This window comes from Pristiophorus japonicus, chromosome 16 (genome assembly GCF_044704955.1).
Source record: "Pristiophorus japonicus isolate sPriJap1 chromosome 16, sPriJap1.hap1, whole genome shotgun sequence".
In the NCBI taxonomy this organism is placed as follows: Eukaryota; Metazoa; Chordata; class Chondrichthyes; family Pristiophoridae; genus Pristiophorus; species Pristiophorus japonicus.
In genome coordinates this window covers 99,665,625-99,686,916 of record NC_091992.1, presented here as the reverse complement: position 1 = coordinate 99,686,916, position 21,292 = coordinate 99,665,625, and the positions used below count along the sequence as shown (strand labels likewise).

The following is a 21,292-nucleotide window of genomic DNA, read 5'->3' as shown; positions in this document are numbered from 1 at the left end:
GAGAGAGCAGACAGGACCTCGGTTTAACGTCTTATCCAAAAGACGGCATCTCCGACAGTGCAGCACTCCCTCAGCACTTCACTGGAGTATCAGCCTAGATTTTGTTGTGCTCAAGTCCCTGGCCCATAACCAAAAGGTGACGTAAGTTCTGCCTCTCACAAGGCACTAAGGGGACTCCTCGAGTCCCTTCCCTTGGGGGTTAGTCATTGGTATGATGGGAAACCGGTGGAACTCTTGTAAAATTTTAGGACCAATATATATGTGCATATATACATATATACATTGGAAACTGTTGTCAAGTCTGCCACCTCCTGGTAATAGATATATATCCTTGTATGAAAGAAAGAAAAGAAAGACTTGCATTTATATAGCACCTTTCATGACCACGAGACGTCTCAAACGCTTTACAGCCAATTAATTACTTTTGGGGCTAGATTTTCGGTTGTCGGCAAAAACAATAGTTTTACGCCAAAATTACCGTTTTCGTTGCACTACCGTTTTTAGGTCTAAATTTCGGCCTTTAAGTCTCGGTAAAGTCGTCATTGCACAAGGATTCGCAGCGCAAACAGTGAGTTTCGGCAGCTTTAGCCCAAGGCCGGTAGTGCTGCGAGAGGGGCTTCGGGAGGGGGGAAAAACAACAAAAAATTGCAAAAAACATTCAAAAAACATTCACAAAACCTTTATCTGCTAAATCATTGAAAAGAAAATTTTAAATAAAAACTTTAACTTACCTTTTTTGTAGGTCTTCATACCTTCATACTTGCAAGGGCTGCAATGCAGGTTTTTCCCGGGCGTTATTTTTCATCCTATCTGCGGGTGTGCTGCGAGCCAAATTTTTGGGGAAAGCGCTATTTCGAGTCTTGCATGCTGGTGGTCCGTTCCCCAGCAACTTAAAAAATGCCTGCGCAAGACTTCTCAAAATTTTGCAGTTCGCCGTTTATCACCCAAAATGCTGAAATATCGCCGAAAAACCGGGTGCAAGGTTGGGGAATTTCTAGCCCATTGTGTTTTAACTCCTTCTTGGTCTGAGCTTGTCCATTTCCGGAGTATGACAATTCGGGGTCAAGTTGTGGTATATATTCACCTGGATTAAGACTGCCCAAATTAAGTGACAATTTACAGCCAGCAGCGAGTGAAGAGTCTAAGCTGGATTTGAAGCAATATTTTAGAGCTGAAATGACAGAATGCTCACCCATTATGACACCCAATCCATAGACATGAGGTCTGGACTTTGTGTTACCTGCTCCCATGAAAAATCATGTGGTGACATTAGATATATTGCCAGAAATGAAGCACACTTGCCTGAATTTGTTCTCCAAGCATTTTACTGTAGCAACAATAGAGTTTGCACCCAGGACCTAACACGTGTTTTTTTTTGCTTTTTCTCCCTCTTCCAGAACAGTACTTTTACTCAATTCCTCTGAAGTATCCAATGAGTTTATATCAGTTGCCGAGAAGATGAGCAGCAACAAGCAGTCCCTGGGAGCATCTCACATCACCCTGGTTAAGCACATGTATCAGACAGTTTTTGGAGCCAAGTACAATTTGAATGGCATTCAAAATGCCCTTGAGGTAAAGGACCTCCCAGCTAATGTTAATAAATGTGCGATGATTCCATGATGAGATTGCAGTGATTATATTAAAACCCTTGAGGACTACAGCAGAATTTCTGTGTCTATTGTTTTTCCACCAAATATAATCACAGTACCTCAATTAGTACTGCATTCAGTCAGAGAATGATACGAGGCAGGGTTATATTAATGTCAAACCAAAAAGAACGTAGTTATAATAAATCAAATCAAAAGACTTGATCAAAAAAAACAGTCAGACATACTGTTTGTGACACAACCTGTGTGGTTCTTTAGTGGTGGATATTGACTGTCGCATGTTAATAAAAGAAAGATGTACAATAATACCTGGAACAAAAGTCACTCAGTCCTAATAGCCACAAATTTGAGGGTGCAGTTTTTGCCTTGGTGCCATTGATGGTCTGACTGTTTAAGGGTCACAGAAAATTTGTAAGTTTTAAAGGAAAGTACTAAAGTGCATTTATATAGCACCTTTTACATCCTCAAGACATCCCAAAGTGCTTCACGGCGCACTGATTACTCTTTGAAGTGTAGTCGCTGTTCGTTTTGTAAGCCATGTGGTAGCCAATTTGCACATAGCATGATCTCACACACAGTAATGAGGTAGGTGACCAGATAATCTGTTTTGGTGATGTTGGTTGAGGGATAAACGTTGGCCAAAACATCGGGAGAACTCACCTGTTTCTTTTTGAACAGTGCCACAGGCTCCTTTATATCCACCCAAACAGACAGGTGATTAATTTTAATTATGTAATTCAATGGCTCTCGCTGCTTAAAATGACTGTTAATAATTAAAATTCTACATAAACTTGTTGTGCTTTTCTTTAGTCCAAAACGGCAGAAGAACTCTCGGACATTTTCTCAAGCTGTTCTGATGTTATGGAGATCGCAGCCGCTGTGAAGGATGTTGCCAAAGCCAGAGAATATTTAGTAAACAAATTACAGGAGATAAAAGAAAGATTTGGGCTTCTCCTAAAACCAGGTACTGTATGTTGCACTATTACCAGGAGTTATTCGTGTTTGTCGCTATATAAATGCAAGTCTTTCTTTTTTCTTTCTTTGATGCTCCAAACCCATTTTAAATAGAGATCAGAAGAAACGCTGTGAATGTTAATACTGCGAAAGATAAAACTAAAGTTGCAGGAATTACATAGGACTGTCAGCGTCGGAAAAGAAAAAAGGTTCTGACTAAAGAGCCTAAGATTTTCTGATTGGTATTATTTTACCAGGTGCATTAATTTGTTTAAAATAAAAAGGTGAGCAACGGCATCTGAATAACACTGATCAAAAAATCTAGACTAGCATCAAACATTAAACGGTGTTTTTCCGGTATTCCTGGATCTGTATTGTACTTCCAGCATTAGCTGTGCCTTTTCCATCAGATGTACTTTGCTATGATTTGCCCATGTTTGTGTGAGAACTCATCAGATCTGCACTGATTCGTTAACGATAATGGAAGCAGTTACAAGGCTGTGAAATGTAATAGTTCAGATGATTTAATGGAAAAAAAAACCAAATCTGAGAACGCTCTAACTATTGTTTGAATCACCAGAATCAGATTACGGCCTTCCAATTCCTTGAATACATTTCTTTTCATTTCATGTTTCTGCTGGGCTTCACTTTCTAATCTAATTGTTTCCTGGTATTGACCAGTGGTCACCCAATTATACGAACATATGAACAATGACGGACGGGTAAAGACCATCTGGTCCATTGAGTCTGTCCCACACAATTCTGATACCTTTGTATATGACAACATATACACTCCACCCTACCTGAAACCATATGGGGAAAGTGCAGGAAAGTGGAGTTGAGGTAGAAGATCAGCCATGATCGTATTGAATGGTGGAGCAGGCTTGAGGGGCCAAATGGCCTACTCCTGCTCTCAATTCTTATATTGTTATATTATCTCCTGGGAGAGGCAAAAAAACCCAGGCCAATTTGGGGAATAAAACATTCTGGGAAATTCTTCTCTGACCCTTCTAGGCAATCGAAACTAGTCCAGGAGATCACTCTGGTCCGGAATTCCCTGCAGTATCTACCTCCTGTAAAAGGTGATCTCCGCCCCAGCCAGAAACTGGTCCAGCTCTTGCTTGAAGGAATTCAACCCATCAGCATCCACCGCATGAGACAGCAACCTGTTGCACAGGTCCTCTACCTCCTCACATCTAGCCTAGATCTGGCCTTGCACAACTTACATTTGTGACCTCTGGTCCTCCCTAACCTATTGAAACAAACTGACAGCTGGAACACAATCTATTCCTTTCATTATCTTGTAAACCACAATCAGATCACCACTAATTCTAAACTTACGTGCTGTTGTGATTTTAGTATGCACGGGATAAAAATAACTTTTTTTAGTTATTTCAGAAACGTTGACCTTTTCTCTAGTGAGTTTCTGTGCTAGGCCTGCAGCTAACATCAATGTAATGTGATGTTCACATAAGTGTGGCGTTAATGATTCTCATGTCTTCTCAGGATTGCAATTAATTCTGGTGAGATATTATACTGCACGGAATTAATAAGGACGGCTTGCTTGTACTGCAAAAATGGCCAATGTGCTTTATTTCTGATTGGTCCCCTTGGAGGATAAGCCACACCGTGAAGTTTCACCAGAATGTGTAACTGGAACCGCCCATCCCAAGGTCTCACTGACTTTGCAGATTGTAACTCGATCCACTTTGACTTCCTGAAGCGACAGAGGACAGAGCTCCCCAGAAGACAGCAAGGGCCAGCCGATGTGCCTTACCCCAGTCAGTGGTTAGTGGGAATTGCGCTGGAGGGGGAGGGGGAGCGGAGTCGGTGATATTTGTCCTAACTCTTGCTTCTGCGCATGCGTCTCCTGATGTATGCGCAGAAGCAAGAGTTAAGACAAATATCACCGACACTGCGCCCGTGCCCCGCCCCCCCCCCCCCCCCCCCCCAGCGCAGTTTCATTAACCCTTTTCTGCACATGTTTCCAACACCACGTTGCCTCCGATCCATCCAGCAGCAGCCGAACGCATCCGCTGAGCCCCGAGTGGGCGCTGAGTCTTAGAGAGAGCTTTGGGGGGGTGGGGGGGGGCAGCGCCGCAGAGAGAGCGCTTTGGGGGGGGGAGGGGGGGGGAAGAGAGAGAGAGCTTGGGGGGGTGGGCAGAGAGAGAGCGAACTTATGGGGGGGGGAGAGAAGAGAGAGAGAGGGGTGAGGGGGAAGAGAGAGAGAGAGGTGGGGGGGGGGAAGAGAGAGAGGGTGGGGGGGAAGAGAGAGAGAGAGAGAGAGAGGAGTGTGGGGGGGAAGAGAGGGAGGAGTGGGAGGGGGAAGAGAGAGAGGAGTGGGAGGGGGGGAAGAGAGAGAGGAGTGGGGGGGGAAGAGAGAGAGAGGAGTGGGGGGGGGAGAGAGAGAGAGAGGAGTGGGGGGGGGAGAGAGAGAGAGAGGAGTGGGGGGGAAGAGAGAGAGAGGAGTGGGGGGGGAAGAGAGAGAGAGAGTGGGGGGGGGAAGAGAGAGAGAGGAGTGGGGGGGAAGAGAGAGAGAGGAGTGGGGGGGGAAGAGAGAGAGAGGAGTGGGGGGAAAGAGAGAGAGAGGAGTGGGGGGGAAGAGAAGAGAGAGGAGTGGGGGGAAGAGAGAGAGAGGAGTGGGGGGGAGAAGAGAGAGAGAGGAGTGGGGGGGGGGAAGAGAGAGAGAGGGAGGGGAGGGGAAGAGAGAGAGAGGAGTGGGGGGGAGAGAGAGAGAGAGAGAGAGAGAGAGAGAGAGAGAGAGAGGGGTGGGGGGGGAGAGAGAGAGGGGTGGGGGGGGAGAGAGAGAGAGAGAGAGGGGTGGGGGGGGGAGAGAGAGAGAGAGAGGGGGGGGGGGGAGAGAGAGAGAGAGCGGGTGGGGGGGGAAGAGAGAGAGAGAGAGCGGGTGGGGGGGGGAAGAGAGAGAGAGAGAGCGGGTGGGGGGGGAAGAGAGAGAGCGAGCTTGGGGTGGGGGGGAAGAGAGAGCGAGCTGGCGGGGAGGGGGATCGGAGGAGAGAGATGGGAAATCGGGCAAGAAGGATGGGATCACTTTCTTCCAACCCCCTGGTGCGTGCAAGCTTGGTGTGTGTGTTACAAGGGCATCGTTGGGGTGGATGAAATGGATGAAATCCAGAAGTCACGACATGTTTATTGGGTATGATGTGAATAGAGTGACAATGTCGTGTCTTCTGGATTTCATCCACCCCAACGATTCACTTCATACCCAATAAACATGTTAACAATCCGCACTCAATGCCCCATCTGTGAGGGGGGGGTGGGGGGCAAGGGCGGGTGTGTAAGCTTGGGTAAGGGTCTTCAGCTGGGGGAGGGATGCAGTTACACTGGGGTAATGGACTTCGGCTGGAACTTGGTGGCTTTTGGGGAGATCTATCCTCTGTGACTTCTGAAGTCAAAATGGATCGAATTACAAATTGGAAATTCACTCAGAACTTGGGCTGGACGATTCCAGTTACACGTTCCAGGGGAACTTCGGAGTGTGGCTTATCCTCCAAGGGGACCAATCAGCAATAGGTCTGGAGAGCCAATCAGAGAAACGGCTGCATTTCAGTTAGTACAAATAGGCGCATCCCAATTAATAACAGGATTGTTCAGTTAAAAATGATCACTGGCGACAAATTTATTCAGGCTCGATCCCTTGTCTGGGTTAGCTGCTCTCAGCCACCAAGGGTGGTAGCGAGGGTTCTGCAATTGGTTTCAGTGCCCCCCGGGACTCAGGAAATAAAGGCAGAATTCCCACTCCTGATCACGATCCAATTCTGGAACGTACCCGTGTGTATGACAGCTGAGGATCAACCTCAACTGTGATACTCCATCAGTTGAATAGTTCGTGAACACTCAACTGCCTAGATTCAACCAAGAAGAATTGCTTCTTAGGTAGGGTAGTGGAGGACACCAAGCCACTGTGGAACCATGGTCCAGAAAGGGCTTGCATCTTCAGGAGAGAAGGGTAGGGCAGCTTTCTTGCTTAAAAAGCAGATTGATAATTAACTGAAGCTTCAGGGGATTGTAAGAAGGAAAGTTAATTTTTTTTTAATTGTAGATTGAATATTAATGAAGTATTATCAGGCTGTAATGCATACGTTTGAATGTTGTGCATTGTGTTAGGTATCATGAACTGGAGCAGTGGCCTGACTGCATTAGTCTTCTCTCTCGAGTCTGAGATACAGTCACACTTTAGGATGCAATGTTATTGCAATACACTAAGATGTTTTTTTTCCTGACTCACTGCATTGAGGTTGCATTGATTTGTCTGACTAACAAAAAATGCCATTCTGCAACACACTCATTTCCATGGAATTGATAAGCTAGGCTTTCTTGCATCCTGTAATAACAAGCAGGATTGAGACCTGCGTGAACAAATGTATTGTATTACTTGAAAGTCTCAGCTCTTCAAATTAAGACCTTAGATTTACTCTATTGGCCATTAGTATATGAAAATTTAATATGATCATAAAAAAAATCCCTTCATCTTCTCTCTTAATGGAGCAGCTAACACATTTATTTTTAACTGATGAATCATCATCATCATTATCAGTCCCTCGAAATCGAGGAAGCCTTGCTTCCACTCTAAAAGTGAGTTCTCAGGTGGCTGAACAGTCCAATATGGGAACCACAGTCTCTGTCACAGGTGGAACAGACAGTCGTTGAAGGAAAGGGTGAGTGGGGAGCCTGGTTTACCGCACGCTCCATTTTTACTGCATGCTCTCGGCGACGAGACTCGAGGTGCTCAGCGCCCTCCTAGATGCTCTTCCTCCACTTAGGGCGGTCTTTGGCCAGGGACTCCAAGGTGTCGGTGGGATGTTGCATTTTATCAAGGATTTTATCAACTGATGAATATGAACAAATCCACTGCCCCTGCTAATGTTACTTTTTGAGCAGCCACTAGGGGGTGCTGAGTTGCTGAGATTCCCACCATTCTGCAGCTGGGACCCAACGTCTGCTGTCGGAAGAGTTCAAATCTAAAAAAAGACTTGGATTTATATAGCGCCTTTCACGACCACTGGACATCTCAAAGCACTTTACAGCCAATTAAGTACTTTTGGAATGGGTCGCTGTTGTAATGTGGGAAATGCGGCAGCCAAATTGCGCACAGCAAACTCACACACACAGCAATGTGATAATGGCCCAATAATCTGTTTTTTTTTCATGTTGATTGAGTGAGAAATATTGCCCAGAACACCAGGGATAACTTCCCTGTTCTTCAAAATAGTGCCATGGAATATTTTATGTCCACCTGAGAGAGCAGACGGGGCCTCGGTTTAATGTCTCATCTGGAAGACCGCACCTCCGACAGTGCAGCACTCCCTCAGCACTGCACTGGAGTGTGAGCCTAGCTTTTTTTATTGTGCTCAAGTCCCTGGAGTGGGACTTGAACCCACAACCTTTTGACTCAGAGGCGAGAGTGCTGCCCACTGAGCTACGGCTGACACAACTAGTTTCAATAGGGTAAAAATTGGGCAGTGCCTGAGGCCAGGTGCAATTCCTACTAAATTGGTCCTCCGGCCTCATTTTCATAATTCCAGCTAATTGTGGGTGCCATGACGCAGCTTGTCGGTCAAGGCCTAACCAAATTTGGGCAGTGCCGAGGCCTACAGATGAGTGCAGGGGTGGAGGAGGGGATAATGAGGGGAGTTGAGTGTATAGGCCGCTGCAGCCTGCAGTTGGTTTGTGCAGACAGGAGGAGCATTCCTGCTGTCTCCGACTCCACTAAACAAACAACATTTCACAAAGCTTTGAGCCTATTTTGGAGGGGCCTCCAATGTTCCCTTCAAGGCTGGTCTCAAGATCTGCAAATACTCGTTGAAGTTGGCGTAGTGCATACTCCAACTAATCTAACTGAATTTATCAATGTGGGATGGAGAAAGGGTGTAGGAGCCTCATTTCAATATTAAATATTAAAATGAGGCATTTGCTTATGATATGCAGTCGCCAGGCCCAATTTTTTTTTTAAAAAGGTGCACACCACTGCAGGTCAGGTGCAGCCCTCTGTCCTGCTAAATTGGATTTTGTGTCCACCTTATGACTTCAAAATGGGCATAACAAAGTCAAATTTATGCCCCATTGAAACACAACAAAATCATGAGATTCTGGGGGTGAAATTGCCCCGTGCCCTGATTGGGGGCGGTAAATTTCCGGGCCGGGATATTTATTGCCAGTCCCGAAAGTCCCGCCCCTGACGCTGAATTGGACCTCACGCCCCTCAAAGGAAACGAATCTGTATCTCTGGCGCTCCACGTCCTCTGTGGGCGGTTCCTGGAGCGCTATTGCGGCGGTGAGTCCAACGTTATGCGGATACTCCGCATCGTAGGAGGGCCGCGGTGCACTCTGCAGGCCCTTTGGTGGCCGCCACTGGGATGGAGTGCCGGGCTGCACGATGGTTATTCCTGAGAGTCGGCCGATGAGAAAAGATAGTGGCCTGGGGCGCTGGGATGCTGCGCTCCTCCCCCCCCTCCCCCCCCCTTTAAGGAGCGCCTTGAGAGCGGATGTCCACCAGCTTCGTGACCTGCAGGGGCAACTTCCCCCACGGGGCGGTGAGGGGTCACCGTGCATGCCACTGACATCATCGCTGTTTGTGCGGCAGCCTCCCAAACCTCCGGGGTAATTTCCCAGGAGGCGATAGCGTCCCCCCCCCTCCTTTCCCTGGTGAAAGCGCCACGGAAGGTAGTTAACGTGGCTCCCTCTGATTCCTTACAGTCAATATTACTGCACCTTCTTATAGTGATACGATGCCTTCAAGCAGGGTTTAATCAGTGAAAATCACTTGGGCCGAAAATAGAATGAACAGAAGTCATTTAATTTGTAATGTTTAAGAGTTGTTAGAGAGAGGATATCTTTCCGTCCTCTGCCTGGGCTGAATCTTAAGTCCCAATCTTGAGGCAAAAGTCCCTGAACCTGACTGTAATTGTTAGGCCGAACGTTTTAAGCCCCACATCACCAGCAAAGCCTCACTCACGGCGAGTGACTTGCAGGGAAACCACGGGCACTTGGCCTCCTTAAAACCTACCTCCTTCACCAAGCTATTAGATGCCCATCCTAATATCTCTTTTTTTGGCTCGTGGCAATTTTTGTCTGATTATGTGACTGTGATGTTTTTCTACGTTAAAGGCATTATATACTGTTGCTGTTGATTTTCCATTCAGTCTGCATTACTGCACCTACAGGCAGGGCTTGATCGGTGAAAATCACCTGGGCAATAGTGGAAAGACAATTCCAGGCTGTGCACCCATGAGTCTCCAACGTACTGGAGGTACCACCAGTGGTGTGAGATCTCGAAAAGTTCCGCCTCGGGATTCTATTTAACTTCCAATGTTAAAGTGGCATTGCCTTTATGAAAAAACGCGTTATGCAAATGTGTATTGTTTAGAACATGAATTACTTAACTACTTAGCATTTAATTGTCACTTTTTATTATATGAAATAAAATGATTAATATCCTCTTGTTACGTTCAATAGCCTGCGACGAGATAGCTAAGCTGCATATAATTCCATTGCCAGTTGCCAATTGCTATAGCTACCACTGGGACAAGGATAATTTTGGTAAGCCCTCAGCAAAGTAATAGTCTTGAACCAAATAAAATTACAAGTGCATTAGCTTGCCATGATATAATCTGATATCGGCATTTTATTTTAGATGTATTACGTGAGATTCTCATCAAAGAGTCTGAGATTCCTTTGAACGACGAAGATAATGATGAGTTGGAGTTGGAGGAGGAAGAGGATGATGCAATTGGAACTGAGCGAGATTCTGTGATATCCACAATATCTGTAACATCTAAAGACTTCATGAAATCATTTGTCTCAAATCTCTCGGACTATATGGACAGTGGTTATATAGAAGATGGAGATGAAAGTTCATCTGAGACAACAGGGGCATCAGACCAGAAAGAGGAAAAGCACAATACAGTAGGAAGGAAATTGACACAGAAAATATCTAGCTTATTCAAACCCAGGAATAGCTTTACACACAAAGCGGACCCAAAATACGGTTTAAACAAATCCTTGTCGAACCTGAGTAAGGGCAGCTATACCTCGTCATCCAATTCCTTACCTCTCCGCCGAGCAGAAAGCTTGGGCTGCCCTGAAGTGAAATGTCGGCTTCCGATGAAATCCAGGCGCTCAAACTCACTGCCGCAGTATGCAACCTATAGCCATCACTTCCAACGACATTTACTACAGAACACGTGCTTCAAACGGAGACCATATCTCAGCTTTGAGGATGACTGCAAAACCATGACACTGCGAGTTGTTGTATTTGGTACTGACAGGATTCTAGGAAAAGTCGCAAGAGCCTACAGCAATCTCAGGTAAAAGATGCTCACAGCATCAGTCATTCATTTTTAGGGAATGTGTTGGTTTCTAATGGTATACGAGAATACTGTGCCACATTCAAATCCTTCCATCTGAAAATATAATTGATTGTATTAATTCACAATTCTTTTTTCAGGGCAGTATGTTCCTCCGAGGTTCTAAAAGTCTAGGAACAGACTTGGAGCAGACTATCTATTTTGCTGTATCTTGTATTGCATGAGTGATGCATATTTAATGATCCTTTTTTTAACCTTGTCATTCACCATGTGCTTTCCGACATATGTTGCTTGAAATTAGAAATTCTGGAATCTTTTTATCCTTTTGTCTGTATAATGCTGATTAATAAATTTATAAATACAGTTCCTAAAATTTAGTCTTAAATGCATGATGCACCAAAATACTATAAAGAAAGACTTAGATTTATATAGTGCCTTTCACGACCACCGGACGTCTCAAAGCGCTTTACAGCAAATGAAATACATTTGAAGTGTCATCACTGTTCTAATGTCGGAAACATGGCAGCTAAATTGCGCACAGCAAGCTCCCACAAACACCAATGTGATAATGACCAGATAAACTGTTTTTGTTATGTTGATTGAAGGATAAATATTGGCCAGGACACTGCTCTTCTTCAAAATAATGCCATGAGATCTTATATGTCCACCTGAGAGAGCAGGCAGGGCCTCGGTTTAACGTCTCATCCGAAAGACGGCACCTCCGACAGTGCAGCACTCCCTCAGCACTGCACTGGAGTGTCAGCTTAGATTTTACGTGCTCAAGTCCCTGGAGTGGGATTTGAACCCACAACCTTCTGACTCAGGCGAGTGTGCTACCCACTGACACAAGAGTGAGAATCCCCCTTTTTGGAACTGCTACTATTCCAAATGATTCGACATTGACCCGTATTGGTAGCAGAGATTTAAACTTTATTCAGTACAAGCAAGGATCAATGCAATTACTATATCTTAAGTAACAGTTTATAAGGTATGATGAATAGTTACACAACTCCTTTATGCCTTGGGTAAAAGAAAGAGTTGAATGCACTCTCTGGCTCATGTCCTCTCTGGCTCATCTCCCTGAATTTACCGAACTCTACTCCAACCTTCTACACTTGAGCATTGCAAGGGTCCTCTTCTTATACTGTTACTTTCAATTCTAACCTGTGGAGCTTCCCTGGACCTATCATTGGTTGACATATAGGTCCCTTCCCTATCTGTCTGGCACTAAGTTGTTATCAGTCTAGTTGCTACACTTGAGCAGTTCCCAGTCCTTTTCCAAGGCCCTGCTGCAATATTTCAATTCACCATTGTTCAGTTATAAGTGTATTGTTATAAATATTTGCTCTTTATTTAGTCAAGTTAGCCATTATTTTCTCATCTGCCCTTTGTCAGCTAATTATGATTGTCTACATATATAAAAAGTATTAATAACCAAAAAGACTATAATCTTACAGTTAGTTACAGAAATGGAGGCAAGTACAAAACAAATAGTAAAATAAATATGAGTTTTATTCATCAAGGAAAGGAGCTGAAGTATTAATAAAATAAACAATGGCTGTGCATCGAGGTGATATGTCATACAAGGCTTTGCTTTGTTAAGATTCTGTGGATAATCAAGGACAGACAATAGAGTGTGACTAATGGATATTTCATTGGAAATCCCAAAGCTCATCCTGATGCAAATAATACAGAGTAATTACAAAAAGGACGACAATGTTCTGCATAGCAAGGGATTCTAGTCAAAAGACCCTGCCCATCATTACATTATCTCTCAAGCAGTCAGCAAAAGGGGCTTGTCCTTGTTCTGAGAATTCCAGCAAGGCGCAAACAAGTGGTGTTGCCAGCATACCCAGTTGCCCTGTGCGGGGGCAAAGTAAGGGCAGCTACCCTAGTTCCTGTTGGCCTGCTTCAACAGGCCTGAACGGTTTTGCCTGTATCAGAGAGTTGGTAGGTAATACGTTCTGTGTTAGCATCATTCATCATCAGCATCTTCATAGGCAGTCCCTCAAACCAGGATGACTTCCTTCCACACGAGTTCACAGATGTTTCAATGAAGGGCCCGATATTCCAGTCCTGAGAGTGACCCGATTATGCTGGTCAATTATCAATAACTTTCTTCTACTCCTTGTAACTTATTCAGAATTATGAGGTAAATCGACTTAGGTTGATGATGTTTCTTGTGTCATACTTGCTGACGATCTGCTTTTCCCTTGGACAATTCTGTGTTCCTAGAATTTCCCATGTTTTTGTCTGAGATGGATTGTATCACTCACAAAGTATGCTTATAAGATGATTACATAGAACTACATAGGTTATTTAATCTAGAAAAGAACCTCTTTCTGCCTTAATAGCAAGCTTATTCCCAGAAAGTTTAAATCTTGGGATTTAGCATGTTCTTATCAAAGTAAAAACAGAATGTGGCTTTAATAAATCTGAGGCGATGGGAATGTGAGAGAATAAAACCCTGCTTTACCATCACAAACATGGTTGTTGAATGGTCACCGACCAAACTAGAGACAAGGCAAAATACTATGGGCGCTCTTTACAATTAGGTAGATAAAATCTAATAAGAATCTTTTCTTCTTTCAGATTACAAGAAAGTAAATGTCCCTTTCTGACAAAATACTTCCGGCTGCAATTTTTTTATATTCCTCTGGAAAGAAGCTCACTAAGCAGCTCTGTACCATTTACAAACCTCCCCACAGACATGCAACACAGACCACCCACACAACTGGTAAGCATTTGTTTTTTTTTTCCATACAATGACAAGTTTGACCTTAGAGTTACTAATGTCCGGTATTTCAATAGCTTTCATTATAATCATGGCAGTGCGTATGTTATATTCAATACTGTTTTCCATTTCTATACCACCAGGCGTGGTTGTATTGCATTTAGTGATGTAGTAAGGATAAAAATATAACAAGCTTCTCTATCTATCTCTCGCATCCTGAGGTTGTGAAAGCCGCTTTATGAATGCAAATCTTTTCTATTTGTAACATACATCAGACAGGCAAAGATTAAGGGGTGTATTTTGGTGAAAGGGTGAAAACAGATGTTCTATGGATGCTGTGCTACCAAGTCGTGCTTATTTGAAAGTCTGATTTTAGCACACAATTTCGGTCCTAATTGCTGATTACCATAACTTGACTTTACCTGGAGGTGCTAAAACAGACACCTGCCAATTTAGCACTCGCTTCCCCCCATCCCTCTCTTTTCTCCCTCCCCCCCTCCCCCCGTCCCTCTCTTCCCCTCCCCCCGTCCCTCTCTTCCCCTCCCCCCGTCCCTCTCTTCCCCTCCCCCCGTCCCTCTCTTCCCCTCCCCCCGTCCCTCTCTTCCCCTCCCCCGTCCCTCTCTTCCCCTCCCCCCGTCCCTCTCTTCCCCTCCCCCCGTCCCTCTCTTCCCCTCGCCTCTTCCCCTCGCCCCGTCCCTCTCTTCCCCTCGCCCCGTCCCTCTCTTCCCCTCCCCCCGTCCCTCTCTTCCCCTCGCCCCGTCCCTCTCTTCCCCTCGCCCCGTCCCTCTCTTCCCCTCCCCCCGTCCTTCTCTTCCCCTCCCCCCGTCCCTCTCTTCCCCTCCCCCCGTCCCTCTCTTCCCCTCCCCCCGTCCCTCTCTTCCCCTCGCCCCGTCCCTCTCTTCCCCTCGCCCCGTCCCTCTCTTCCCCTCGCCCCGTCCCTCTCTTCCCCTCGCCCCGTCCCTCTCTTCCCCTCCCCCCGTCCCTCTCTTCCCCTCCCCCCGTCCCTCTCTTCCCCTCCCCCCGTCCCTCTCTTCCCCTCCCCCCGTCCCTCTCTTCCCCTCCCCCCGTCCCTCTCTTCCCCTCCCCCCGTCCCTCTCTTCCCCTCCCCCCGTCCCTCTCTTCCCCTCCCCCCGTCCCTCTCTTCCCCTCCCCCCGTCCCTCTCTTCCCCTCCCCCCGTCCCTCTCTTCCCCTCCCCCGTCCCTCTCTTCCCCTCCCCCCGTCCCTCTCTTCCCCTCCCCCCGTCCCTCTCTTCCCCTCCCCCCGTCCCTCTCTTCCCCTCCCCCCGTCCCTCTCTTCCCCTCCCCCCGTCCCTCTCTTCCCCTCCCCCCGTCCCTCTCTTCCCCTCCCCCCGTCCCTCTCTTCCCCTCCCCCCGTCCCTCTCTTCCCCTCCCCCCGTCCCTCTCTTCCCCTCCCCCCGTCCCTCTCTTCCCCTCCCCCCGTCCCTCTCTTCCCCTCCCCCCGTCCCTCTCTTCCCCTCCCCCCGTCCCTCTCTTCCCCTCCCCCCGTCCCTCTCTTCCCCTCCCCCCGTCCCTCTCTTCCCCTCCCCCCGTCCCTCTCTTCCCCTCCCCCCGTCCCTCTCTTCCCCTCCCCCCGTCCCTCTCTTCCCCTCCCCCCGTCCCTCTCTTCCCCTCCCCCCGTCCCTCTCTTCCCCTCCCCCGTCCCTCTCTTCCCCTCCCCCCGTCCCTCTCTTCCCCTCCCCCCGTCCCTCTCTTCCCCTCCCCCCGTCCCTCTCTTCCCCTCCCCCCGTCCCTCTCTTCCCCTCCCCCCGTCCCTCTCTTCCCCTCCCCCCGTCCCTCTCTTCCCCTCCCCCCGTCCCTCTCTTCCCCTCCCCCCGTCCCTCTCTTCCCCTCCCCCCGTCCCTCTCTTCCCCTCCCCCCGTCCCTCTTCCCCCCCCTCCCCCGCCCCTCTTCCCTCTCTTCCCCCCCCGTCCCTCTTTCCCCCCCCGTCCCTCTTTCCCGTCCCTCTTTCCCCCCCCGTCCCTCTTTCCCGTCCCTCTTTCCCCCCCCGTCCCTCTCTTCCCCCCCCCCCGTCCCTCTCTTTTCCCCCCCCCGTCCCTCTCTTTCCCCCCCCCCGTCCCTCTCTTTCCCCCCCCCCGTCCCTCTCTTTCCCCCCCCCGTCCCTCTCTTTCCCCCCCCCCGTCCCTCTCTTTCCCCCCCCCCCCGTCCCTCTCTTTCCCCCCCCCCGTCCCTCTCTTTCTCCCCACCCCCCCCCCACCGTCCCCCTCTCTCCTGCAGCAGCTCGTGCTGCTCTGCCTGGCCTCATGTCTGCCTCCCATTCCTCCTGCAGACCAAGGGGGTCCCTAGCAAGATCCCCATGACCAAGCACTCCCTTTCTCCTGGTGTCTCCTATAAGGTGTCCGATAAGTTAGAGTAGCACAGCACTCACTCTTTTTAGGTGAAGTTCTCAGAGAATTTCCAGAATAAATATTTGTAGTGTTGGTGAAGTCTGATAAAGTGTCCCAGAAAGTCTCCCAATGTGTTTCCAAGGTCCCTTTTAAATCTCCAGCAGCAAGTGAACAGTAAAAAGTGATATAACTTTAAGTACCACTCGAAATCCTCACCAAGACCTGTTCACTCCCAATCAGCAGGTTGCTGTTGGAAGAAGGTGTTGGTTCAAGGCCTATCCACCAAAATGGCGGGCAGCCTACTTAATGAGCACTAGCAGGCAATTTAAATGATAATCAGCTCCTTAGCAATCATCCGGGCGGCTGTTCCTAGTGCAAGCTACAACTCCTTTACCAAGATGGCGCCTTGCACTAAACATGGGCGAAACTAGCATTTCAACTCAAGGCCCCCCCCAGGTTCTTTAGCACCTGAAGTAGCTGTCGGAGTTTGCCCCCAATGAGTCCATCTATCCTGCTGATCCAATTGCCCTTATTTCTTCCTGTAAGGTGTCTCTATATCATTTATAAATGGAGTTATTTTCAATACTCATTGCCTCCAGCTGAAGCTGAAAACCCTTTGTGCGCAATGAGTGGAAGTCAAGTATCCATCATTTTCTCCCTCGTACACACTCACACAAACACACTCTCACGCACACCTACCCTGAGGGGGAAGTTGAGTCAAAGCAGCCAGCTTATGGCCAACATTAGCAGAGGCCTAGCAGTCATTAACCCTTCCTTTTCACTCAAAATGGGATACAACACTCAGGAAAGGAGATAGACAGGAAATACCCTACAAAATAAAATAATAATATATAGTTATTGTTGAAGCTGTGAATCTCTGGTTCAATTGTATTATTTAAGTGAGATGTCTTTAGTTGCTAGAAGAAGTATTCTTTTCACAGTTTCTTGTAAGCATAATTGTTCACATAAATATTCATGCTGTGTTAAATGAACGTAGCCACGTTAAATGGCAGTGAGCTCAATCTTCCCATATTCTCCAGTATTCCAATGCATTTACAGCTTGGCCTCATTATTGCAAAACCGTGGGGCCGTCAAAGTCATTCTCCCTGTCAGGTATTAATTTTTTATCAAGATTTAAGCTTTAGAGGGGAAAAAAAACTTTTTGCAATGGGTGCTTTTTAATGCTAGAGTTTGATTTATTTGGAATAATGACTTTTTGTAAGAGACTAAAATATATCTATCAACTTGTCAATCTTTAGGGGCATTTCACACAGGACATCAAGATCAAATGTAGTCTTAAATGAAAGCAGGGTTGGAGGGCGAGGGAATAATTGGGCCAGGTCCAAGATATAATTAAGTTCCCATTTAAAAGTGACATAGTCTATCCTTGTTTTTATATAATACTCTGATTTTATCTCATTTCTTTTTGAATTCGATTTATCCCTCAAAACTACTGATCTAGACTTTTATGAACTTGATAGAACTGAAAAATGACTGCTATGGCCCTATCGAAGATAAAAATAAGCGGCCTGCATTTCTTAGCCTAGTTTATATCCATTTACATAAGAACATAAGAAATAGGAGCAGGAGCAGGCCCCTCGAGCCTGCTCCACCATTTAATAAGATCATGGCTGATTTGATCATGGACTCAGCTCCACTTCCCTGCCCGCTCCCCATAACCCTTTATTCCCTTATCGCTCAAAAATCTGTCTATCTCCACCTTAAATATATTCAATGACCCATCCTCCACAGCTCTCTCGGGCAGAGAATTCCATAGATTTACAACCCTCTGAGAGAAGAAATTGCTCCTCATCTCAGTTTTAAAAGGGTGGCCCCTTATTTTGAGACTATGTCCCCTAGTTTTAGTTTCCCCTGTGAGTGGAAATATCCTCTCTGCATCCACCTTGTCGAGCCCCCTCATTATATTACACGTTTTGATAAGATCACCTCTCATTCTTCTGAACTCTAATGAGTATAGGCCCCAGCTACTCAACCTATCTTCATAAGTCAACCCCCTCATTTCTGGAATCAACCTAGTGAACCTTCTCTGAACAGCCTCCAATGCAAGTATATCTTTCCTTAAATACGAAGACCAAAACTGCACGCAGTACTCCAGGTGTGGCCTCACCAAAACCCTGTAAAGTTATAGCAGGGCTTCTCTGCTTTTATATTCTCTCCCCCTTGCAATAAAGGTCAACATTCCATTTGCCTTCCTGATTACATGCTGTACCTGTATATTAACTTTTTGTGTTTCATGCACAAGGACACCCAGGTCCCTCTGTACTGCAGCACTTTGCAATTTTTCTCCATTTAACTTATAATTTGCTTTTCTATTCTTTCTGCCAAAGTGGATAACCTCACATTTTCCCACATTATACTCCATCTGCCAAATTTTTGCCCACTCACTTAGCCTGTCTACATCCCTTTGCAGATTTTGTGTGTCCTCCTCACAATTTGCTTTCCCACCCATCTTTGTATCATCAGCAAACTTGGCTACATTACACTCGGTCCCTTCATCCAAGTCATTAATATAGATTGTAAATAGTTGAGGCCCCAGCACCAATCCCTGTGCACCCCACTAGTTACTGTTTGCCAACTGGAAAATGACCCATTTATCCCGACACACTCTTTTCTGTTAGTTAGCCAATCCTCTATCCATGCTAATATATTACCCCCAACCCCGTGAACTTTTATCTTGTGCAGTAACCTTTTATGTGGCAACTTATCGAATGCCTTATGGAAATCAAATACACCACATCCACTGGTTCTCCCTTATCAACCCTGCTCGATATATCCTCAAGGAACTCCAGCAAATTTGTCAAACACGATTTCCCTTTCATAGGTGACTGATGGAACAGGAATGGGATGAGGAGCAACAAGACAGAGGGAAGTTGGCTGATGATCCAACAGCCAAGGTCCAAACAAGTGTCCTAGGGGTCGGAAGGGTAGGCAGCCAAAGTCTCAGCAGAGAAAAACATGTCGGAAGGGAACAAAGGGAAAAAAAGTTAATAATTTTGGTATATAAAAACATAACATTTACAAACAAATCTAATTGCTTACCTGCAGTAGAAAACCAAAAATGGAGGACAGAAATGACCCGTCGAAGATATTTTAAAAGTGCTCTTCAGTGCCACCCAGTGGCCAGAGCAAGGAACTGTAGCAGTCAGAGATCATCACAGACTGTCACATAACTTTGGAAAGTCCTATTAAGCCAGAGTTACTTACAGGCATCACAAGAAAAGGGTTACAGAGACATTTCAGTGAAATGTAGCAGGATATAACAAATTTAACAATATATAGATGTGTATTATATATAGTTTATATATATATATAGAGAGAGAGAATAATCTTTAAAAATATATGTGTATATGAGAGATGGAAGAGCCTGTTTACTCCTGGAGAAGGGAATGCTTGAGGGAAACATTAAAGAATTCTAAGGAAATGGATATGTTGAACTCTGATAATGTGTTTGAGGTTTTCACAAACTCTACAATCGGGACATGGGCTGAGAGAAGGTCCGCTGATTGTTTAGGTTTAATTATTTTACGTAGAGGTTGTAGAATTCACTACCCAGGCAGACAGCAGAAGCAGATAACATGGACAAATTTCAGGGAGAATTGGATAGTTATGTCAGGCAGTGGGAGTATGAGAGGTATTTGATTTTGGGACTGCCACGAACAACTCGGGTAGATATTCCATTTGCCGAGCAGGCTTCAAATTGGCACTGCAGATCGTCCACTGATTGTAGAAACTCCCGACCGTCCTTTCCTTAGGACCTGCCCCCCCACCCCCCCCGAACCAGCAATGGGACTGTAATGTCTGTAAGCTTGTAATGTTTGTAGCTCCACACTGTGGATGTGGACATATTGTGTACTGCAAGTGCAGGGTTAATAATAAACAGAACCAGGCAGATTTCCGGAGACTTCCGAGAGAGCTGCCTGCCATGTTAGAAAGCTGTGTGTACTGGGCTCTGTGAATAGACCACATTTGGCGACGGCAGATCGGATTTTTCGGATGATTTAAAGCTTAAATTTTGTAGGTGAAGGATTCAGCCAGCCGACAGAGACACTTTGGAAGTTTCTGTCTTTGGAAAAAAGCTACAAAATCCAGGTAAAATACAGCACAAGGTGTGAACAGCTAGAGATTAAAATGGCAGATGTATTGGGACATTTGGGAGAATATAGACACGATCGGGAATGTTTTAAAGCGTATGTGGATTGGCTAGAATTGTATTTCATTGCAAATAACATAATCGAAGTTCCAGACAATGCAGTCCGGAACCGGGCTGTGTTGGAACATAAGAAAGCGATTTTCTAATCGGAGGCAGGTCCGGCATTATACGAAATCCTTGTAAATCTGCTTGTGCCTGACGAACCAAAGAGATTTTAACGAAGCTGGAGCAGCACTATAACCCCAAACCGTTAGAAATTGCTGAAAGCTATTGTTTCGGGATTCGGAATCAAAAGGCAGATGAAAGTATCAGTGATTACGTCGTAGCATTAAAAAAGCTATCGATGCACTGTGATTTTGGAAACTTTCAAAACCGAGCATTACGGGATAATTTTGTTTGTGGGGTGAAAAATGATGCGATCAGAAGGAAGTTATTGACGATGGATGACTTAACTTTTGAGATTGCTTGTCAGACAGCGAGGTCGATGGGCATGGCCGAACAATATTCCCGAGAATTAAATAATAATTACGGTCGTCAGTCAACCGAGGTAAATCACCTGCAGGTTCAAAGTAAAAGACGGGCATGGCCGAAAGTCTCAGAAACTGGAAATTCTACCAGAGCGTCGAAGTCGTACTATATAGGTGCCCGAGACAACACGTTGCTCAAAGTTGTCCATACATGAAGGCAGAGTGTTTCTTCTGCAGGAAGACTGGGTATCTTGCGAAGGCATGCCGACTGAAGGGTAAATCAGCTTTTAAAGCTATGAGTCCAGCGTTCAAAGCAATGAGTAGAAATCCCAAGAGACTACATTAGCATGGAAGAACAACAACAGGATGAGGAGATGTTAGAATTACACGTCATCAGGAGCAATTCGGAAAGCATCAAAATCCACAGAGATGTTGCGGGATTCAAGATACCAATGGAAATTGACACGGGTGCATCCGTGAGTGTAGTACTGGAGTCACTATACCGCGACAAATTGCATGATTTTCAACTGGAGAAATCCAAGGTAGAGCTGTGAGGCTATTCAGGAGAGAAAATTCCTGTGGTAGGCCGTATCACCGTACCGGTGAAATATAAAGATCAATTTCAGAACTTGCCTCTAATAGTAGTGAAAGAAGATAAGCCGGCCTTACTAGGAAAACATTGGTTGAGCT

The 21,292-nt window shown here is 46.1% G+C and overlaps 1 protein-coding gene across 1 annotated transcript in view; it reads left to right on the top strand.

Moving 5' to 3' along the window:
• The window catches only part of pik3r5 (phosphoinositide-3-kinase, regulatory subunit 5), a 99,177-nt gene that overhangs the window by 43,498 nt on the left and 34,387 nt on the right, over positions 1-21,292 (top strand). Inside the window, exons 7-11 of the mRNA XM_070857602.1 lie at positions 1,398-1,572; positions 2,418-2,571; positions 10,035-10,118; positions 10,213-10,885; positions 13,478-13,622. Of these exons, the coding sequence (XP_070713703.1) occupies positions 1,398-1,572; positions 2,418-2,571; positions 10,035-10,118; positions 10,213-10,885; positions 13,478-13,622 (1,231 nt within the window). The remainder of the gene's footprint in view (positions 1-1,397; positions 1,573-2,417; positions 2,572-10,034; positions 10,119-10,212; positions 10,886-13,477; positions 13,623-21,292) is intronic.